The 20,532-nt window shown below is 37.1% G+C and overlaps 1 protein-coding gene and 1 pseudogene across 1 annotated transcript; both read left to right on the top strand.

Annotated features, from left to right (window-relative positions):
* The first annotated feature begins 9,684 nt into the window (after positions 1-9,684).
* LOC143876266 (putative glucan endo-1,3-beta-glucosidase BG1) lies at positions 9,685-13,649 on the top strand. Its single transcript, XM_077378005.1, has 2 exons — positions 9,685-9,843; positions 12,401-13,649. The coding sequence occupies exons 1-2, from the start codon at positions 9,828-9,830 to the stop codon at positions 13,366-13,368; spliced, it is 984 nt and encodes a 327-aa protein (XP_077234120.1). The 5' UTR covers positions 9,685-9,827; the 3' UTR covers positions 13,369-13,649.
* Positions 13,650-15,743: 2,094 nt separating this feature from the next.
* LOC143886078 (pyruvate dehydrogenase E1 component subunit alpha-3, chloroplastic-like) lies at positions 15,744-20,090 on the top strand (annotated as a pseudogene).
* The last annotated feature ends 442 nt before the right edge of the window (positions 20,091-20,532 follow it).

Raw genomic sequence — 20,532 nt, 5'->3', positions numbered from 1 at the left:
CTTCCATAAAGAGCTTAAAAAGGGGTCCATGATTGGATCCATGTTATTTTCGGTAACCTTTTAAAATCGATTAAGAAAGTAAATTCTATTGCACTTAATGACATGGATCTAATCAAGGGCCCTTTTCTGGCTTTTTATGGGCGGGCGCCCTTCCGTCTATCATTCTTCTTAAAGAAATTAAGAGATATTTACTTGAGGATAAAATAATCGATATTCAACTCTAATGCTCCTCATGGTCATGGGGCATTTCTAATTGGTACCTTCCTCCATGGAAGCATCTGCTGTTGCCGCACTGCACCGTAATCCTTACAATAATTTATTGCAACTCTGAGATTATTTCTAACAGGATTATTAGAATTCACAAATTGTGAGATGAATGGTGTGTATAGGGATGGTTTTCAGACTATGGGATATGAAGATACGGAAAATTTGAGTTAATTTTATCTCATTTTAATCTTAACATTTGAGAAATGATTTAGGGAGACACGATTGCCTCCATAATATTACGAAAGCCTCTACGAGCTTGTTTATAAGCTGCCAATGCCATGATAAACTTTTACACAAATTATTTGGATAAATCTTAGATGATGAGGCCTTTTCAGATTACAACTCTCTCTCTCTCTCTCTCTCTCTCTCTCTCTCTCTCTCTCACACACACACACACAATCAAGAAGTTATAGGGAAGTTATAGGGGTCCCTTTCTTTGCATGTCTCACGTTTTCCCTAGATTATAGCTCAACACTTTCAGACTGCCATGAAAGCTATTTTTAACATTTTGCACCATTCAATTGCCATCTACAATTAACACTATCGTTTTTCCTAGATTTCCTTTGCCACTTTGTACATTTTGGATATAAAATTAACTATTACAAATTTATAAAACCTTATAAATTTACAAAACCTTATAAATTTAAATTTCCAAGTTATTTAAACCATTATAAATTTAAATTTCCATATTGCTGTTATTAAATCATTTTTAAATCTAAAATTTCTTTATAGCGATTAAATAACTGATAGATGCAAAATTTCTAAATGCTGTACACGAAAATATACATATACATACTAAATGTATAAAATATATTTATACATACTAAATTTAATTTGCACTATATGATTGCCATGTTATTTTCACCCTCATGTAGTACCCATTCGCCCCACTTTTAATGTGATTTGACGCAAAAAAGCTTTAAAGTTGCCCACTGTTCACGTTATAAGGGGGGCGAATGCGTACTGAAAGGGGGGCGGGGGTGAAAATATCTCTCTCTCTCTCTCTCTCTCTCTCTCTCTCTCTCTATCTATCTCTCCTGCCTTTGTTTTAAAAGGAAGAAGAGGATCTCATATATTTTAGAGTCTGAGTGTTAATTTTGAGAAGAGAAGGTAGAGGTCTAGTTTTAGGGTTTGAAAAATTCATTCGCGGAGTAAGAAGGAGAAGAAAGATAAAGTGCTGCAATAAAATGTTCGAATTTACCAGATAAACGGACACGGATAATATCCGAATTCGAACAACATCCATCGGAGTCGAATTTGGTGATAGATATTAGATATCCATTGAATTCGAATCCAAATCCGAATCCGGATAGTTTATACTGTAATCGAATTCGGATATAGCCATATCCGATTCGAATTCTATCCGTTACCCTTACAAATGACATACCTATATATATATATCTGTGTGTGTAGATATGTATACGTATGTATGTATATGAGGAATTGCTGAGGACCATATGCTTAGACTGTACTTAGAGTAGCGCTTTATTATGTACTGAGCTTTTCAGCTGACTGTGGTTATATAACATTTTCAGGTCTTGACCCTTGTGAGGTTAACGAGGAACAGGATGCTTAGCATTTGAACTGGACTTTGGCTTGAAGATTAGTTTAGTTATTTTCAATTCATTAGGAAATGAGTACTTTGAATAAGATGTAACGACTTTATTATTTTACTTTTGATTCAGGGGAGAGTTGAGATTTGATTTGACCTTGTTGGGCCTGCAGTAATTGAGACTTTGATATATATTTTAATTATGGAATGCCAGGTTTATGTTCTGTTATTGCTTTGTAGCCTTGTACATTTGTGTGACTCGTCTTGCAGGTGTACGACGCTGCCACGTCCTACGCCCAGGGTGGGGTTTGGGTCGTGACAGGGATTCTCCTTTTTTAAGTGGTGAAGAATGAGAAGAGCGAAAATATCTCATAGAATCTTGTTCGGCTACTCGGCCCGTTGAGCCCGTTTCAGAAATTTTACATTCTCTTACGACGAAAAACTCAAATTCTTCAAAGCGACTAATAATCATTTATGAAGATTCTCATCAATCTGTTTTTCCCGCTTTTCTTGGGAAAGAATGGGATGGCGGGTGTGTTCTGCAAGGCTTCTCATTTTTAGCTGAGAGAAACGGATTGATGAGATCTCGGAAGCAACTCCGGATTGATGAGATCTCTTAGGGTGAAAAAGGCGCAAAAGTGAAATTTTTTAGAAATGCACTTGTGGTGGGTAGGTGAGCCGAACAAGATTATTGTGATTTCTATTTTCTCTAATTCTTAGGAATACAAAATAGGCGTAAATAGATTTTATAATGGTTGTCGAACGCGCATGCTAAAAAATCTGATTGCTTTGGAGATTGTACAAAAGAGTGGTTCAGTCTTTTTTCTGTACAGTGAAACTGACAGGTCAATAAGTTGAAAATCGACCCTAAATGTCATTTCAGAATCTTTAAGAATTTAAATGGTAAATTTCTCATTAATTAATTTCAAATACTACATTGAAAAATAGGTTATTGTATTTTAATCTATCATGTTTTGATATTACACTCACTCGGCCTGTCTTTTATTATTTAACCCATCTGTCAAAGGTTATTAATTATTACAATCATGGTTTAAAATTTCGGTTTCGGCCCTCACCGAAACTGAAATTTCGGCTGAAATCCATTAATTAAAAAAAGTCCTGTTTTATTCATTCCGAAATTTTGGCAGAAAAATTTCGGTAATTTCATCCGAAATTCGGCAATAAAAAAAGTCTTGTTTTATTCATTTCGAAATTTCTATAATTTCGGCTGAAATCTGATAATTAAAAAAGGCTTGTTTTATTCATTCCGAAATTTCGGAATAATATTATTTTTTATATAAAAAAACCAATTTACCTAATTTTGAACCGAAATTTGAAATTTCGCAAAATTTGGGGTTTGGCCTAATTTCGACTGAAATTTCATATTTCGGACGAAATTTAAAACCATGAATACAATTCCTAAAAAGCTCCTATAATCCAATTAAAAAAATAAAAGACAAGGTTACTTAGTACAATTATTAAAGATGAATGCTAGATTCACAAGCGCCTTTGGACAATAGGGAGCAAAGGGTGGCCCTATTGGTCAAATTCCCCTAGAGACATTTTCTTGTTTTAGGTTTACGTGCCATCTTAAATGGGATTTGGCCAATGAGGGAGCCCTTTGCCTTCTTTTTTCCAAGGGCGCCCATGAGTCTAGACTCCCTCGTCATTTAAAACATCGTATGTCAATATCATTAAAATAATATGAACTTGTGAGTTTTAATATGATGAAAGGCCTTATAGTCCATTATTTTTCAAAAAGTAGCGTACGGCCCACACCATAGGATGACCCAAACCGTCCATTAGATGGGACACAGCCTAAATAGGTTGTGCCCCAAAAATCATTTCCATAGCTTGATCCCAACCCTCCGATCTATACAAGGACCTCACAATAGAGGGTTGATCCTAACCCTCTATAGAAGTTAGAATCAATTCTTATTCTTTGGAGTGCTTCCAGAATTAGAATTACGAGGAATCACTTTTTTATTTTATTGTTTGGAGTAGAATAATGTTGTCTCGTGTGAACGACAACCATTATTTTTCATAATCCTTTCTTATGCATGGGATGCCCATTCGGGATGCGATCAAGACCATGCAACACGCCTCTTTAGGTATTTGCTAGGCAATTTCGTAGAAAGCCATTTGTGGCCAACTTTTGCACGAGAGAACAGCCACCTCAGATGAATTAAATGAATAAGACAAAATATGCTAAAAAGTACGCCTGTGTGGCTGTTTTCTCATACAAAGGCCAGCTGTGAAATGGCTTCCCGTGAAACTCCCTAGCAAATCCCAAATAAATATTGATAAAGACTAATAAATGTAGGGCGCCACTGATGTGGTAATAGATGCTTTGATAATGTGCTAACTCATCTTTTATTATTTAACCCGCTGTCAAACAAACAGAAATTGAATTAGAACTATGGTTTCTCTACAAACTATCTAATTTTCCTTCTGGACGGAGGATTCTATAATGATCCCTTCATGTTCAAAAACAGATTTTATCTTCCATGACTGGCATGATGCATATGGTTTGACTAAGCTATTTCCTTATAAATTTAATGTTAGTTTGATTATGTCAGTAATTAGATTATCGAGATTACTCTAGGTTAAGAGATTTTCAATAATACAATCAATCCAAAATGGCTTGATTTGCAAATTTACAGAATGGTCTAAATCTTATATATTATTTGGATAATTTTATGAGATGATGATTTTCATGATCTCTCTCAGTGGGTACAACACCTCGTGGTAGAAGTCATTGGAATTTATGTTTGTTTGCTTTGCAATAAATTTCTGATCTAGAATTTATAAGGGTTCCTTTCATGGTGTGTCTCACGTTTTCTCTAGATCTACTATAGCTTAACCCTTTCATTTCCTTCAAGACATCGTAGAACCGTGTTGTTATTCTGTCTTGGATGCGTGGTCCAACAATCTTATCTCTTGGATGGGAAGGAGTGTCCTTAAGGATCCTCTTAAGAATTTTTTACTTTTTGATATGTACAGATATTGGACGTTCCTAAGTGTCACTTTCCCCACCACAATTGTTTAGCTAGCATTGGTTCAGAAATAGGCATACAAACATTGTTCGGGGGAAGCATAGACGTATTCATTGAATTAATACCCTCGGGGTTTCTGCTTTGGGTTATGTACAGCATCACAGAATTGACCGCTTCTTTGTCAAAAATCTTCATCAGAGACTGGAGGATATCGCCATTATCAACATCAACCAAAGTGGTTATGTACGGATCAACAATGTATCGACATTTTATCAATAGTAACACCCAAGGTTTAAAATTTTGGTTTCGGTACCGGTTTCGGACCCTGAAATTTCAAAATTTCGATCGAAATCCAAAATCAAAACTAATATTTTATTCAATATTAAATTTCGGCCGAAATTACCGAAATTTCGGTGAAATATTAAATTAATTTAAAAAAAACAATTTTTTTGGGTCAAATTTCGGAAAAAGGAAATTTCGGCCGAAATAAATGACCGTTTTGGTTTTTGGTGGTTTCGGTGTTGGTCTCCACCGAAATCCGTCGAAATTTAAAACCATGGTAACACCTCCCTACCTATACTCCCCATTGTTTTGTGGATAAGATCTTCAAAATCTAGCAAACTAATCCGACGACTCACCGAAATCAATGACTTCCTCCCTCCGACATATTCCCAAGAAACTTCATCATTCAAATAACCATCATAGTGTAAAAGAAACTCAGGCATTTACGAATACCTGCAACGACACAAAATGAACACAATTTCAATCATGTGTAAAGATAAAAAATTCAATAAGGTTGCTAGTTATAAAGAGGGGTTATAAGGGACAAATATGGCTTACCTATTGCATACATTAACAATTTCAAGAAGGATCCCTTATGTCAAGTCTAGAACAAATTATAAAGACTATACATTACAAATATCACAATTGCAAGCAGATTGGCAGCTCTAACCAAGGGGTTATGAAATACACAAAGGTGTTATCTATTGGATACAAGGTCTATCTGTTATATATCATTGAGATAGCAACTATGAATTGTGTACAGGGTAGTTTTCAAACACGTATGTAAAAACATTACAATTTCAAGTCAAATTTGAACATGTGAGCAAGGGTTATTATGTACAGATATGGATTATGTATTGGATACTAGGCCTATCTTTTATTTATGAATTACAGAGGGTTATCCAATTCTATACAGAAGTTTTCAATTTATATTGAGGTTGTTCAACTCTATACTGATGTTTATTCTATACTGAGGTTATCCAATTCTATACAGAGGTTATCCAATTTATACTGAGGTTATCAATTTAGAAACAAGGGTTATCCAATTCTTTACAGAGTTTTTCAATTTATACTGAGGTTATCCAACTCTATACTGATGTTTATTCTATACTTTGGTTATCTATACTGAGGTTATCCAATTATATACAGAGGTTATCCAATTTATACTGAGGTTATCAATTTAGAAACAAGGGTTATTCAATTCTTTACAGAGGTTTTCAATTTATACTGAGGTTATCCAACTCTATACTGATGTTTATTCTATACGTATGTTATCTATACTGAGGTTATCTAATTCTATAAGAGGTTATCCAATTTATATTGAGGTTATCAATTTAGAAACAAGGGTTATCCAATTCTGTACTGAGGTTATCAATTTTATACTGAGGTTATCCAACTCTATACCGAGGTTATCCAATTCTATATAGAGGTTATCCAATTTATATTGAGGTTATCAATTTAGAAACAAGGGTTATCCAATTCTTTAATGAGGTTATCAATTTTAGACTGAGGTATCCAACTCTATACTGATGTTTATTTTATACTTAGGTTATTTATACTGAGGTTATTCAATTCTATACAGGGGTTATCCAATTTATACTGAGGTTATCAATTTAGAAACAAGGGTTATCCAATTCTTTACTGAGGTTATCAATTTATACCATACCAACTTCTTCAGAACACACCAACAAAATGAAACTAAAAAATCCAAATATCAGTTATTAGTTTTAAAATAGGTTTCAGATCATAAGAAAAACAACGTTTCCAAATATAAATGAGGGTTATCTAATATTTACAGGGGGTATCAAATCTAAACGACGGATTATCAATGTAACCCACCATCTTCCCCTGAAAGTAAGCCGGAAAAACCAGTATAGATAACGATTATCCAATATTTACATTAAAAAAAAAAACTGAAAAAAAAACTTCCACTTACCTATTTAGGTTTTTTTCTGTTTTCTTGTAAAAATGGGTTGGAGTGAAGAAGAAGATGAAAACATGGTGATTGTACGGTTGATGTTTTCTTCATTTTTCTTGTAAAAATGGGTAAGAGTGAAGAAGAAGAAAACATGGTGATTATACAGAAGAAAGAAGAAAGGAGAAAGAAGAAAACCTTAACTGTAAAAATGGTTTGGAGTAAAGAAGAAAAAAGAAAGAAGAAAGAAGAAAACCTCAGCTGTAAAAATTGTTTGGAGTGAAAAAAAAGATGAAAACATGGTTTACTTGCATGGGAAGTAAGTAAAAAGCTTTTGATTTGACAAGGGGCATTTGGGTCCATTTTTCAGGCGGGAAATGGGCGTAACACCAAATGGACATGTTGAAATTGGGTGACTTCAATTGGACATTTCCCTACTTTTCCGATGTCACTTGAAAAATTTTCCTTATTGTTTTAAGTTTCCGTGCCATCTTAAATGGGATTTGACCAATGAGGGAGCCCTTTGCCCTCTTTTTTCCAAGGTCGCCCATGAGTCTAGACTCCCTCGTCATTTAAAACATCGTATGTCAATATCATTAAAATAATATGAACTGGCGAATTTTAATATGATGAAAGGCTTTATAGTCCATTATTTTTCAAAAAGTAGCGTACGGCCCACACCATAGGATGATCCAAACCGTCCATTAGATGGGACACAACCTAAATAGGTAAATAGGCTGTGCTCCAAAAATCATTTCCATATATGGCTTGATCCTAACCCTCCGATCTATACAGGGACCGCACAATAGATGGTTGATCCTAACCCTCTATACAAGTTAGAATCAATTCTTATTCTCTTGAGTGCTTCCATAATTAGAATTACGTTTTTTAAGACATGTATAGGAATCACTTTTTTATTTTATTTTTGGAATAGAATCATGTTGTCTCGTGTGAACGACAACCATTATTTTTCACATTCCTTTTCTCAGCTCATGCATGGGACGTCCATTCGGGATGCGATCAAGACCATGCAACACGCCTCTTGAGGTATTTGCTAGGCAATTCCGCAGAAAGCCATTTCGTGGCCAACTTTTGCACGAGAGAACAGCCACCTCCGATAAATTAAATGAATAAGACAAAATCTGCTAAAAAGTACGCCTGTGTGGCTGTTTTCTCATGCAAAGGCCAGCTGCGAAATGGCTTTACCTGAAACTAACTAGCAAATCCCAAATAAATATTGATAAAGAGTGATAAATATTGTAGGCCACTGATGTGGCAATAGATGCTTTGATAATGTGCTAGCTCGTCTTTTATTATTTAACCCGCTGACAAACAAACATAAATTGAATTAGAACTATGGTTTCTAAGTATCTAATTTTCCTTCTGGACGGAGGATTCTATAATGATCCCTTCATGTTCAAAAACAGAGTTTATCTTCCATGACTGGCCTGATGCTGATGCATATAGTTAGATTAAGCTATTTCCTTAAAAATTTAATGTTAGTTTGATTACGTCAATAACTAGATTATCGAGATTACTCTAGGTTAAGAGATTTTCAATAATACAATCAATTCAAAATGGCTTGATTGAATATTTACAGAATGGTCTAAATCTTACATTTATTATTTGGATAATCTTATGAGATTATGATCTTCACGATCTCTCTCAGTGGGTACATCACCTCGCGTGGTAGAAATCATTGGCAGTTGTGTTTGTTTGGTTTGCAATAAATTGCTGATCTAGAATTTATAAGGGTCCCTTTCTTGGCGTGTCTCACGCTTTCTCTAGACTATAGCTAAACCCTTTCATACTGCTGGTAAAGTTATCTTTAACACAATTGGTTTGCCTATATTTCCTTCGGCACATCGTAGAACACAATTGGTTTGCCTATATTTCCTTCGGCACATCGTAGAACCGTGTTGTTATTCTGTCATGCATCATTCTTGCATGGGTCACTTTCCCCACCGTTAACAGATTGGCTCTTTCTCTATTTGTCATTAATTTGCACTATACAGTTGCCATGTTATTTTCACCCTCATGTAGTACCCATTCGCCCCACTTTTAATGTGATTTAACGCAAAAAAAAGCGTTAAAGTTGCCCACTGTTCACGTTATAAGGGGGGCGAATGCGTACTGAAAGGGTGGCGGGGGTGAAAATATCATCTCCCTAACACTATCGTTTTCCTAGATTTCCTTTGCAACTTTGTACATTTTGGATATAAAACCAACTTATTTAAACCATTACAATTTTAAACGCCTTATAAATTTGCAAAACCTTATAAATTTATAAAACCTTATAAATTTAAATTTCCAACTTATATCAACCATTATAAATTTAAATTTCCATATTGCTGTTATTAAATCATTTTTAAATCTAAAATTTCTCTATAGCAATTAAATATCTTATAACTGATAGATGTAAAATTTCTAAATGCTTTATATGAAAACTACATTCTAGGAATCTATATATATATTAATACAAACTAAATTTATTGTGGTGGTTTTGATGACCTGCATTGTAGGAATCCATTTATTAGTAGAAGATGTCTAGAAAATTTCGGGTGAAAGCCATTTCCTAGGAGAGAACAGCCACCTTGTACCAGATTTTGTATTATTCATTTCCATCTTATTTAAAATTTATTGTGGTGGTTGTGAGCACTTATACTAAAGAGATGCAAGTGTGGACAGGGTTGTAGAAATTTAGCACTCCTTCCCTCTATATAAGGAGCAAGGGTGCAAGGGTTGAGGCATCCGCATTTGCATTTGAGTCAGTTTTAATTCAGAGTGTTCTTCTTTGTCTGTGATAGTGTTTTCAATGGCATCTCCTTCAGGCATGACACACTCTCTCTCTCTCTCTCTCTCTCTCTCTCTCTCTCTCTCTCTCACAAAATATGTGCATGTAATGAGGTGAAAGTCAGTTTTAATTCAGATTATTCTCTCCCATCAGAGTATCCTCTCCCATCTTGTTGAAACAACCAATTACTACAATAGCTTAAGCTGTTGGAGATGGCGTTATTTAATCTTTTATGGTTTGACACTCCCCCTCATGTGTGGCCCCTCTTTTTAGGGTCGGCCTACACACGGCACAAGTGGCTCCTCTTTTGGGTTGGCCATGGCATGTCGATTTTTAATATCATGGAGTTTTGAACCAAGAACATGTTACTCTATACCATGTTGAAACAACCAATTACACCAAAAGCTTAAGCTGTTGGAAATGGTGTTATTTAATCTTTTATAGTTCAACACATCTGCTGGTAATGGTAGTTTTACTATTTTGCACTATTCAACTAGAAAATCCCTATACATATATGTATATATATTACTGTTTAATGCATGTTGATATTATACATTTAATTTGTTGTGGTGATTGATACAACATACATGCCAAGTATGGACAGGTAAAGAAATTTAGAGCGAGGGTGCTAAGGGTTAAGGTAGCATTTTCATTTGAGTCAATTTTAATTCAGAACTAATTGCAGACCTGTGCGATGCACGGGCACGGGAATGGAAAAAAAAAAAGAAAAAGAAAAAAATCAAATGTAGATATTATACATTTAATTTGTTGTGGTGATGGATACAACATACATGCCAAGTATGGACAGGTAAAGATATTTAGAGCGAGGGTTCTAAGGGTTAAGGTAGCATTTTCATTTGAATCAATTTTAATTTAGAACACTTCATTTGAGTCAGTTTTAATTCAGAATGTTCTCTTTCTCTCTTTGTGCGAGTGTTCTCAATGGCATCTTCAACTCCATGTACATATATAGGGTTTCACTAGTGACTTTCTCAGAAAGATATTCTTCAGCTGGCTGTTGCGCGAGAGAGCAGCCACCTCAGATGAATAAGACAAAATCTGCTAGAAACTAAACCTTTGTCGCTGCTTCCTCATGCAACAGCTAGCTGCGAAATGCCTTTCTACGAAAGTCCCTAGCAAATAAGTCCCATACAAATAAAGAGCGGTGATATTTTCAATACCCCCGCGGCAGTACACATTCACCCCCCTTTTAACATGACTTGTCGTCAAAAAGTGTTAAAGTTGCCCACTGTTCACGTTATAAGGGGGGCGAATGCGTACTGACAGAGGGGGTGAAAATATCATCCCCCTAAATAAATATATATAATACACTAATCATGTTTCTTTCCGCTGTGATTCGTCTATTTTCTGAGATTTTTTTTTCTTTGAAAAATTGTTTCCACTACAAATTCTTGTTTGTAACCATTAATATGACTTTCTCCCTTTCAACTCAACTCAACAAAGCCTTCGTCCCAAACTAGTTGACTTTTCGGCCTCTAAAAATTTGAATTTTTCTCAATTAATTTGCCACTATTATTGTGGGTTTGCCACACCAAATAAAATCAAAATTTCCAATTCTTTGATTTTCGCGCTCCATTTTTCTCTCGCACGAAATCCCATCCGAATATGATTTTCGTTCCCTAAATATGAACCTATCTTAAATATGAAACAATTTATATTTTCATTATTCTCTTTCCCTAAAATCTCTCTCTACTCTCCTTAAAAGGCTAAAAGCTCTCTATTTACTATCTATTCAATAGAATTTTTCCCTATTAATCTGCTTCAGGTTTTGTAGCTCACCTACTAATTTGATTGTGTCAATGTGGTCCAGTAAAATTACCCAAAATCCAAGTGACTTATTTAAGATTTTGCTTAAATCTCTCTCTCTCTCTCTCTCTCTCTCTCTCTCTCTCTCTCTCTCTCTCTCTCACACACACACACACACACACACACACACACACACACACACCCCACACTGCCACCCAGCAGCCCTTTCTCAACACTACTAAAACCGTCATATTCTCCCTTTGCCGTCAATTAAACAGGGTACACCATCAAAACACACACACACACACACATATACATATACATATGAGAAAACGGTTCCTACACATATGTGTAGAGAGTTCTCTACACACTAGCTTAAAATACAGTGGGGGCCCACATTGTTTGGGTGATCCAAGCCATCCATTTTAAAGGCCCTCACATAGATAGGGTGTCTACAAAAAATCAGATCCATAGGATCATCCCAACCCTACGATTTGTGGAGGTAAAATGGATGTCTTTAAACCTTCACAAATTAGTCCATTTTTTGCCTCCACAGTTTGAATGGTTAGGATGATCCTATGGATCTGATTTTTTGTGGACACCCTATCTATGTGAGGGCCTTAAAAATTAATGGTTTGGATCACCCAAATAACGTGGCGCCTACTGTATTTTAAGCTAGTGTGTAGATAACTATAACGTGGCCCCTACTGTATTTTAAGCTAGTGTGTAGATAACTTATCTGCCTTCTTCTATGGTCCCTTGCAAATCCTATATATATGATTATTATGATTATGATACTGATGAAAATGATGATGATAATTTTGCAGCCCCTGCTCTCAGTTTCGTCTACGGAAATGATAGGAGCAACCCAATACCTCCTCAAGACACGGTCAGACATTGCCAAATGAACAACATCACCAAATTGTGGCTTTCAAAGGCAGACCTTGGTAACCGTGATATTTTGGATGCGCTCCGCAATACCAACATTAAAGTCATCATTCCAGTTGACAACAGTCATCTTAATGTATTCGCCAAAAACCCTCAAGAAGCAGCTTTGTGGGTTGGCAATTTCATATTGAGGTATTGGCCTCACGTCGAATTCCAGTATATCTGTGTTGGTCAGGACGTGTTATTACTTGATGAATCTGAAAGCTTGCACCAGGCAATGATCAACATAAATGATGCAATCCAACAAGATCCAAGAACTAAGGGAAAAATCAAGGTGTCCACAACCATTGGAATACATGATCTGGAAAACTATGATGTTACCAATCCGCCCTCTCAATGTATCTTCAGGAATAGCGTCGGGGTCATCCTAGCACCCATCATTGACTTCCTTATCTCCAATGAAGCCCCACTCTTCGTTAATGTTTACCCGTTACCATATCGTTTCCATAGCCATCATAACCTGGATCTCGCTCATTACCTCTTCACTGCCACAACCCCTCTGGTAACCGATGGAAACTATATATACAAATATGTGTTTGATTCTATGGTGGATGCATTCGATTCAGCCATTTATGCTCTGAAAAAACGCCATGTGAATCTTATCGTGGCGGCAACTGGATGGCCTCATAATGGAGAATTCGAAGCAACGATTGAAAATGCCCAAACTTACAACGATAACCTAATTCAACATGTGATGAATGGAACTCCAAAGTTGCCGGGGCGTCTTGAGACCTATATTCTTGGTATGTACGATGAGGACGGTATGACTATGAATCAATGGAGCCGTTACTATGGAGTATTCCATGAGAATGGGAGCGCATACTACAACTTCCCCTACGCTACCTGATTAATTTGCAGCTTGGCAAAGAGAGATGGGTACTACTACTACTAGTATTAAAATAAGGGAGCTGATTATCTTCTTGCTCTGTCTTTGTGTATCTACGAATGTAATAATAAAGAGCCGAGGCTGTTATGCGGATGAGCCTCGCATCAATAAATAAATCTTATGTGTGCAGTGTGCTATGTTTATATGACCGATGCATGTAGATGAGGCAATGATATATGTGATGATTGTGGTTCCTTTTGTTTCCAACTTCCAAATGAACAATGCATTCCTCGTGGTGTGAAGTTTTAGAGAAAGTACTAGGAATAACTTGCCTAAATCGTATGTTCACTATATGTTTACATCGACTATTGATTTGTTATTATAATGGGATCGAGTTATTATCCAAAGAAAGTATCTATTTATTTTTAATATGAAATATGAGCAGGGACCTAGGAGATCTTAATTATATGGATCCATGAGATGGTTGAAGAGACTTCTCTCTCTCTCTCTCTCTCTCTCTCTCTCTCTCTCTCTCTCTCTCTCTCTCTCTCTCTCTCTCTCTCTCTCTCTCTCTCTCTCTCTCTCTCTCTCAGGGGCGATGGCACTTGACAGGGAAGGGGGACAATTGCCCCCCTTAATTTTTTGGGAAAAAAAACCCTTATTTTTTAATATTTTTTTTATACTAACTCCCTTTTTGTAAAAATATGCCCCCCTTTCCAATCATCCCTAAGAAAGAAAATAAGTTTAAAATTTTAATTTTACCATTTTTATATCCCATTTCTCCAAACGGTCCTGTATGCCAACCTGATAGAAGGGAAGTAATAGATTGCGGGCAAACCCAAGAAATTCCAAAGGTTCCAATTGCTCTTTTCCATAGATGATAAGCAAAGAGGCAATGCAACATTAAATGGTCCAGAGTTTCTTCATCTTGGTGGCATAGGACACACATGCTCGCCATACTGAAGTGTCTTTTCTTTAGGCGGTCGCATGTATTAATCTTGCGATGCATCAAGGTCCATCCATAGGCCACCACTCTTGGTGGCGCTAGTGATTTCCAAACCCGCCTCATTAGAGAAATAGAGCTGTCGTTCAACAGATTAAAGAAAGACTTAGCAGTGAAAACCCCATCAGAAGCTGGAATCCAGATTCTTTCATCCTCATTATGTTGCGAACAATATGTCACTTCGATCAATAAGTCAGAGCAATCTCTCGAACTCATGAGTTTCCTCTTCCTTAAGATTCTGACGCAAACGAATATCCGAGAATCCTCTCCCCCTTGACCTTCTCTGACCACGTAATCTGCAACTGTAGCTTCTGGCAATTCTGAAAAGGCTCGGGAATTCCAAGCATAATTTTGATTGGCCACACCAAAGATCAAGCCAAAATCTAACCTTAGAGCCATGTCCAACTTTGTAACAAATTGCTTGGTCAAAATCATCTTTAACGGAGCAGATAGATTTCCACGCACCTGAGCCCTTTCCTCCCACGGGCTTCTTAGAACTCCAATCCCCCCAGTTGGTGCCGTATTTTAGTCCAATAACCCGATGCCACAGAGCAGATTTCTCCTTGCCATATCTCCACAGCCATTTGCCAATTAAGGATTTGTTTCGCAATCTAATCTTGCTGATACCCAGGCCTCCATTCGCCTTAGGTTGTGTAACTTTATCCCAGCTTACTAAGTGCCTTACCTTCTTTAGGGACCCTTCTCCATCCCGCAAGAAGTTCCTTTGCAATCTTTCAATAGTCAAAGCTACCTTGATTGGAATTTTGTACAAGGACATGAAATATACTAGCAGGTTAGATAGGGCCCCTTTAATCAGTGTAATTCTTTCCCCGAAAGAAATAAACCTCTTCCTCCATATTGCAAGCTTCCTCTCAATTCGTTCATACCATCGTAGTTGAATCTGCACTTTTCATTGCTGTGAATGTTGGTGTTAAATAGGTTTCTATGCCTATGCGAGCATAGAAAAAGCCCACACCATAGGATGATCCTAACCGTCCATTTGATGGGCCACAATATAAATAGGTTTCGCCTCAGAAATCATTTCAACAGGATGATCCCAACCGTCCTTCTTTAGATAGGAGGGTTAGAAAAAGCCTATGGAAATGATTTATGGGCACAAGCTATTTACATTTTGGCCCATACAATGGACGGTTTGGATCATCCGATGGTGTGGCCTGTGCAGTCCATTTTGAAAAATAGGGGTTGATTTCATCATAGATGGGAGTGAATTTATCTCTGTCTAAAAAATTAGCCAACTTCCAGTGCGGTTTCTTCCACACCATTCCTCTCTGTTTTCTCCGCCCTCCCTCTACCTATTTGTTCCCTCTCCCCTCTCCCTCCTTCCTCCTTGAAATCACACCCCCCAAATCCTCCCAATCCAGCCCCCTAAAAAATGTCTTCTTTTTCCGCCATCAAGATCCTTCACCCTCCACCTTTCACCACCACACGATCTCCCCCCTAAAATTCCCTCACTCCCACCCCCTTCCTCAGCTCCACCAAAAAATTCAGCATTTTCCCCAAAATCTTACCCTCATCCTCCCCCCATTCTTCCCCCACTGCTGCTGTCTCTGATCTGGTCAAGGAAAATAAGCTCAAATCCAATTTCTCCTCCTCCAACCTGGTAATCATTAAAAAAAAAAACCCTAATATTTCAATTTTGTATCTCAGAAAACCCTAATTTCTCAATTTTGTATCTCAGAATACCCTAATTTCTCAATTTTGCATCTCAGAAAGCCCTGTTTTTCAATTTTACATCTCAGAAAAGCCTAATTTATCAATTTTGTATCTCAGAAAGCCCTAATTTATCAATTTTGTATCTTAGAAAGCCCTAATTTTTCAATTTTGTAATTCAGAATACCCTAATTTTTCAATTTTGTATCTCTGAATACCCTAATTTTTTAATTTTGTATCTCAGGATGCCCTGATTTCTCAGTTCTGTATCTCAGGAATTCCTCAATTTTCCATCTCAGAAAACCCTAATTTTCCAACTTTCCATCTTAGAAACCCCTATTTTTTCAAATTTCCATCTCAGAAAACCCTAATTTTTCAATTACCCATCTCAGAACACAAATTCTACAATATTCTATCTCGGAACTGAAAACCAACCTTAACCCTAACCCTAACTTTCATTGATTTCTCTTCGCAGCTTATAACGAAAGAAGAAGGATTAGATCTATACGAAGACATGATCCTAGGCCGATCATTCGAAGACATGTACGCCCAAATGTATTACAGAGGAAAAATGTTTGGATTTGTTCATCTCTACAACGGCCAAGAAGCAGTTTCAACTGGTTTTATAAAGCTCTTAAAAAAGGAAGATTCAGTCTGTAGTACATACCGTGATCACTTTCACGCCTTAAGCAAGGGCGTCTCAGCTCGCGCAGTAATGGCAAAACCACAGGATGCTGCCGCGGCCAGGGCGGCTCAATGCACATGTTCTCCAAAGAGCACAATGTACTTGGAGGGTTCGCCTTTATAGGAGAAGGAATTCCTGTTGCCACTGGCGCGGCTTTTACTTCTAGGTATAGGAGGGAGGTACTGTGAAACAACCAATTAGTCCAAAAGCTTAAGCTGTTAGAGATGGCGTTATTTAATCTTTGAGGAATGCTAGACTGAGGGGGTGAAAGGGCACCCCCATGGGTTGAATGTAACCAAAGGGCACCCCCACACTAAATGTACTTTGGTTACATTCGACCAATGGGGCGCCCTTTCAGATTTTTGCAAGGGTGTCCCTAGTATTCCGCTTAATCTTTTATACTTTAATACTCTCCCTCATGTGTGGCGCCCTCGTTTTTAGGGTTGACCTACATGTGGCACATGTGGCCCCTCTTTTGGGTTACATGTGGATTTTTAGTATCAAAGAGTTTGAACTCATGACCTTTTGCTCTGATACAATGTGAAGTAACCAATTACTCCAAAAGCTTAAGCTGTTGGAGAAGGCATTATACTTAATCTTTTTTATTTTAGCACACCCCCTCACGTGTGGCCCCTCTGGCCCCTCTTTTTAGGGTTGGCCTACACATGGCACATGTCATCCCTCTTTTAGGTTGGCCATTACATGTGCAATTTTAATATAAAGGAGTTTTGAACCAAGGGCAATTGCTCCGATACCATGTGAAACAACCGATTACTCCAAAAGGTTAATGTGTTAGAGATTGCGTTATTTAATCTTTTATACTTTAACAGGTACTTAAAGAAGAGGATTGTGATCATGTGACTTTGGCGATTTTTGGAGATGGGACGTGTAATAATGGGCAGTTTTTTGGATGTTTGAATATGGCGGCGCTTTGGAAATTGCCAATTGTGTTTGTGGTGGAGAATAATTTGTGGGCGATTTGAGGGCGACATCGAATCCGGAGATTTGGAAGAAGGGGCCGGCTTTTGGAATGCCGGGGGTACATGTGGATGGAATGGATGTTTTGAAGGAGGTGGCAAAAGAGGCGATTGGAAGGGCGAGGAGAGGGGAAGGGGGCCGAGTTTGATTGAATGTGAGACTTACAGGTTTAGAGGGCATTCATTGGCTGATCCCGATGAACTTCGCGATCCTGGTGAGAATTTGAATTTGAGCTTACTTTTTTCTAATTCGATTAGTGTTGCGTTTTCGGTTTTCGTTATGATATATGCTTGTTATGCTAGTTGGACTGCGATTGAATGGAATGCATGTTTGTGGGGTTCTCTATTTATGGGTGTGGTTGTAGGGGGGTGGATCTGATCCGTTCTTTATATGTTGGTGGTGATAAAAAAATATTTTGGTTATATTCTTTTCTTAATTTTTTGCTGTATTGTTCTTGGATTGGAAATTCGTGCTTGGATAATAAATTTGTGCAGGTTGGTTTGTAGTCCAGAGCCGAGCAGTTGGTTGGTGAAAATTAGGTTAGTGAAGTCTGGTGCCCAAGTTATTTTTTGTCAAATTAGGGAAATTTGTTGGTTTAACGTGAGATATTTCTATGCTGATCCAAAATATGCCTTATGTGTTTTGGTGCCGTTGTTGTTGTTTCTGATGATTATGATGATGACGATGATGCTTCTATTTGATCCTTACTATGTTTTCCCGTCATCTGAGCTTCCTCTATTTGTTAAATATCTAATTTTTCAGTCTTTCCAATCTCTAATTGGGGCAACGAAACACTATTAACAATTCAGAAAAACTTTCTTCCTCATTGAAGATAGGAGCTTGAGGTTTTAGTATTTGTACTTGTTGCGTTCATTCTTTCCAAAGTTTTTTGCAGTTCTTTGTCAGTTCCTCTGCCAATATGAAACCATACTTCTACCTTTCTCGTAGAACTCAGCTTCTGACTCTGACCAGTTTTGATGTCTTTTGATACTACAATTTGTGGATTTGGCTCTACTTAAGTCTCGAAACCTTAAAATGTACTATTTAGATATCATTTCCTTAATATGCGTAGCCAAATTGCGTCAATCATATCCCAAGCCAGGTGATTCGACACAAGTAATGTAAGAGTCTGTTTGCATCTACGTGGGAGGTGGATGCTTTTCTATTTTCTTCTCTTTCATTGATATTTTGAATTTATATCCTAGTTATTTACCTGATTCTTCGTCAAATTTTAAGATTCTATCTAAATTTAAGCTTCCATTTATACGTCTCTCTCTAGCTTGTTTTTTTGAATGGCCATTCTCTCTAGCTTAGTATTCTCATTTCCTTTATGAGGATGAATATAAAAAGAAAAAAGAAGCATGTATGACTTGGGATTCTCATTTCATTTATGTTGAGGAACATAAAAAGAATGAAGAAAATTTGTGCTCAAAAGGTTATTTATATATGAAAGACCACGCACCTAAGCAATAGCGCCAAAAAAAAAGAGCCAAAAGAGGATACCGGTTAGCCGTATCCAACACATATCCACACCATTATCTTTATCGTATCATCTTCGAGCTGGGTATTCCACCCATTTTGAAGGATCCTGGTTCTATAGCCTTAGATTTTGTGATACATGTTATGGTTCTACAATAAAAATCAACTCACTCCCTTACTAACTTGACACAATTCTTCGGCTGGCATTGTTGCTCAGAAAACATTATCATACAATACTGAATCTTTTTTTTTGAATGGTACAATACTGCATCTATTATTGATGATTTCCCCTCACATGTTCTTTGTTTTGGCAGCTGAGAAGTCTCATTATGCTGCTAGAGATCCCATCGTGGCCCTAAAGAAATACATTATCGTGACCAATCTAGCCAATGAATCTGAGTTGAAGGCTATCGAGAAGAAAATTGATGAGATAATTGAAGATGCTGTGGAGTTTGCAGAAGCGAGCCCTCATCCACAACGCAGCCAGCTTCTAGAGAATGTGTTTGCTGATCCAAAAGGTTTTGGAATTGGCCCTGATGGGAGGTACAGATATGAGGGTCCTGGATTTACGTTAGGCCCTGCTCAGGTCTAGGCGTATCACTTTCATGGTTTACAATCTACATGCTTTCAAATGATCAGGTGCCTTAGCATTGATAGTGGTTTTTCTGAAGTTTCATTTTTTTCCATGAATGAGCATCCTATTTAAACAAGTTTTTTTTTTGCTGTTTTTCTTATTTCTTTTAGTTTATTTATATATTTTTTGTGCGCCATTCATTCCCCTTGCAGTCTATTTATTTTTTAACAGATGAGTTGTTCATATCGGGCATCCTAAAGGCTTGGTGGCCTTGATTAGCACGCTCACAAAGTGTTTCCATTTCTCAGGGTTATGTGCTTTAGTTGAAACCAATTGTAAAACTCCATATTTCTTGAGAAAATGGAGGTTTATGTGTATTAGGGTATCTTCTCTGCCATCTTACATCCATCTCCTATTTTCTCTGGCTTATGGAATGGTTTTCGTACAAGATTTCAATTTGAATGGCCTTTACATTTACTATGTTTGGGAAGAGTAATAAGAGTAACCCTCCCGATTATAATGCATTTAAGCCTTTTTTATCTAAGAGGCGTGTATAGTTTGATTGTTGATCTGATCACAAGTATGATCAAATATCAACTTGCACATTTTTATATCGATTTGTCGTCAACTTTTTCCTCATTCACACACTGGGTGGTACCCTGTTGAGCTTGGATGGAAATGTGTACGAGGATATGCAAATCTCACTTGGATGAGTAATTTGAAATTTAACTCTAGTCTTGGTCTATTCCCCTGCTACCACATTATGGTCGCGAGGAGCTTTTCAGAGTGAGGCTC

This window comes from Tasmannia lanceolata, unplaced genomic scaffold, assembly GCF_043159265.1.
Source record: "Tasmannia lanceolata isolate RefF3 unplaced genomic scaffold, GAP_Taslan_0.1 ptg000002l, whole genome shotgun sequence".
NCBI lineage: Eukaryota > Viridiplantae > Streptophyta > Magnoliopsida > Canellales > Winteraceae > Tasmannia > Tasmannia lanceolata.
Note: the sequence above shows the minus strand (reverse complement) of the source record. Positions and strands in the feature narration are given on the sequence as shown.